The sequence below is a fragment of the Cystoisospora suis genome (genome assembly GCF_002600585.1).
Source record: "Cystoisospora suis strain Wien I chromosome Unknown contig_821, whole genome shotgun sequence".
In the NCBI taxonomy this organism is placed as follows: domain Eukaryota; phylum Apicomplexa; class Conoidasida; order Eucoccidiorida; family Sarcocystidae; genus Cystoisospora; species Cystoisospora suis.
The window spans coordinates 9,194-10,249 of NW_027153622.1; the positions used below are offsets into that span (position 1 = coordinate 9,194).

At 43.9% G+C, this 1,056-nt stretch overlaps 1 protein-coding gene across 1 annotated transcript in view; it reads right to left on the minus strand.

The window, feature by feature from the left end:
- The window catches only part of CSUI_001985 (abc transporter transmembrane region domain-containing protein), a gene marked incomplete at its 3' end in the record, with an annotated part of 9,809 nt that extends 8,828 nt beyond the window's left edge, over positions 1–981 (minus strand). The window contains exon 1 of the mRNA XM_068062188.1: positions 49–981. Coding sequence (XP_067925836.1) covers positions 49–309 — 261 coding nt within the window. The remainder of the gene's footprint in view (positions 1–48) is intronic.
- Between the last annotated feature and the right edge of the window lie 75 nt (positions 982–1,056).

The window sequence follows — 1,056 nt, forward strand, 5'->3', positions numbered from 1 at the left end:
AAGATAGATAGATAGATAGTATCAAGAGACTATCATGAAAAGACTGACCTCTTCCTGATCTTTGGTCGAGGTTCCATTTTCATTTTTTCCTGTGTATGCAGGTGCATTGGCGTGTCTTTCTTTCATCCCCCTGAGAGAGCTTGTTTTGCTCATAAGATTCGCCGGAGCTGTGGGGAGCATCGGACTGACAACGCCAGCTAGCTGATAAGTTGTCTCTTCAAGGCCCTCCATTTCTCTATTTGTATTCTCCACTGTCCCTCCCTCCTCCCCAATCCCGCCCTTGCTAGCCTTATCTTGTACATCTGCCATCTTGTTGGACTTTCTCTATGAACGAAGAGAGAGAGAAAGAAAGAAGAAAAGAAAGAAGGGACAGAGAAGACCGAAGAGAGAGAGAAGAAAGAAGAAATAGATTTCAGACAGACTGATTGAAGATCGAGACAGAGAGATGAAGGAGTAGTAGTTGGTAAGAGAGAGCTGTCTAGAGGAGTGATAGGAAAGCAGGTGGAGATAAATACCCGGGGGTAGGCATAAATGAAGAAGGAAAATAAAAGAGAAGAGTCGAAGAGGCTGAACACCTATTAGATCTCATGGAGCAGAGGAAGAACGTCGGTAGAGTCCAGAAGAGAAGGTGTCTATCCATCGATCTACGCGGTTCACAAGAAGATTTCACATCGATCGATCGCCCCGTTCTCTCCTCTGAACCTAGTAGAATCGAGAGGATTACAACCCATAGAAGTAAGAAAGAAAAGAAAGAAAAGAAGATTCTCTCTCTCACAATTCAAGGAGGAATCTGCCGAATGAAGATGAAACAACGGGATCAATCTTCAATCTCTAATGTAAATCTATGATGTCTCCCGGCTGTTTGTGGTGGACGGCTTGAATTGGTAGATTCAAGCTATGCCGGACTTCATCTCTGCCAGTTGAGAGAACTCTATCTTCTTAAAAAGGATCGCATGTCTTCATGTCATTCATAAAAGAGCAGCTCGAGAGTGTATAGGGGGGAGAGGAAGTTAAGGGAGAATTTGAGTAGAATGGATAGGGCGACAACAACGAAGA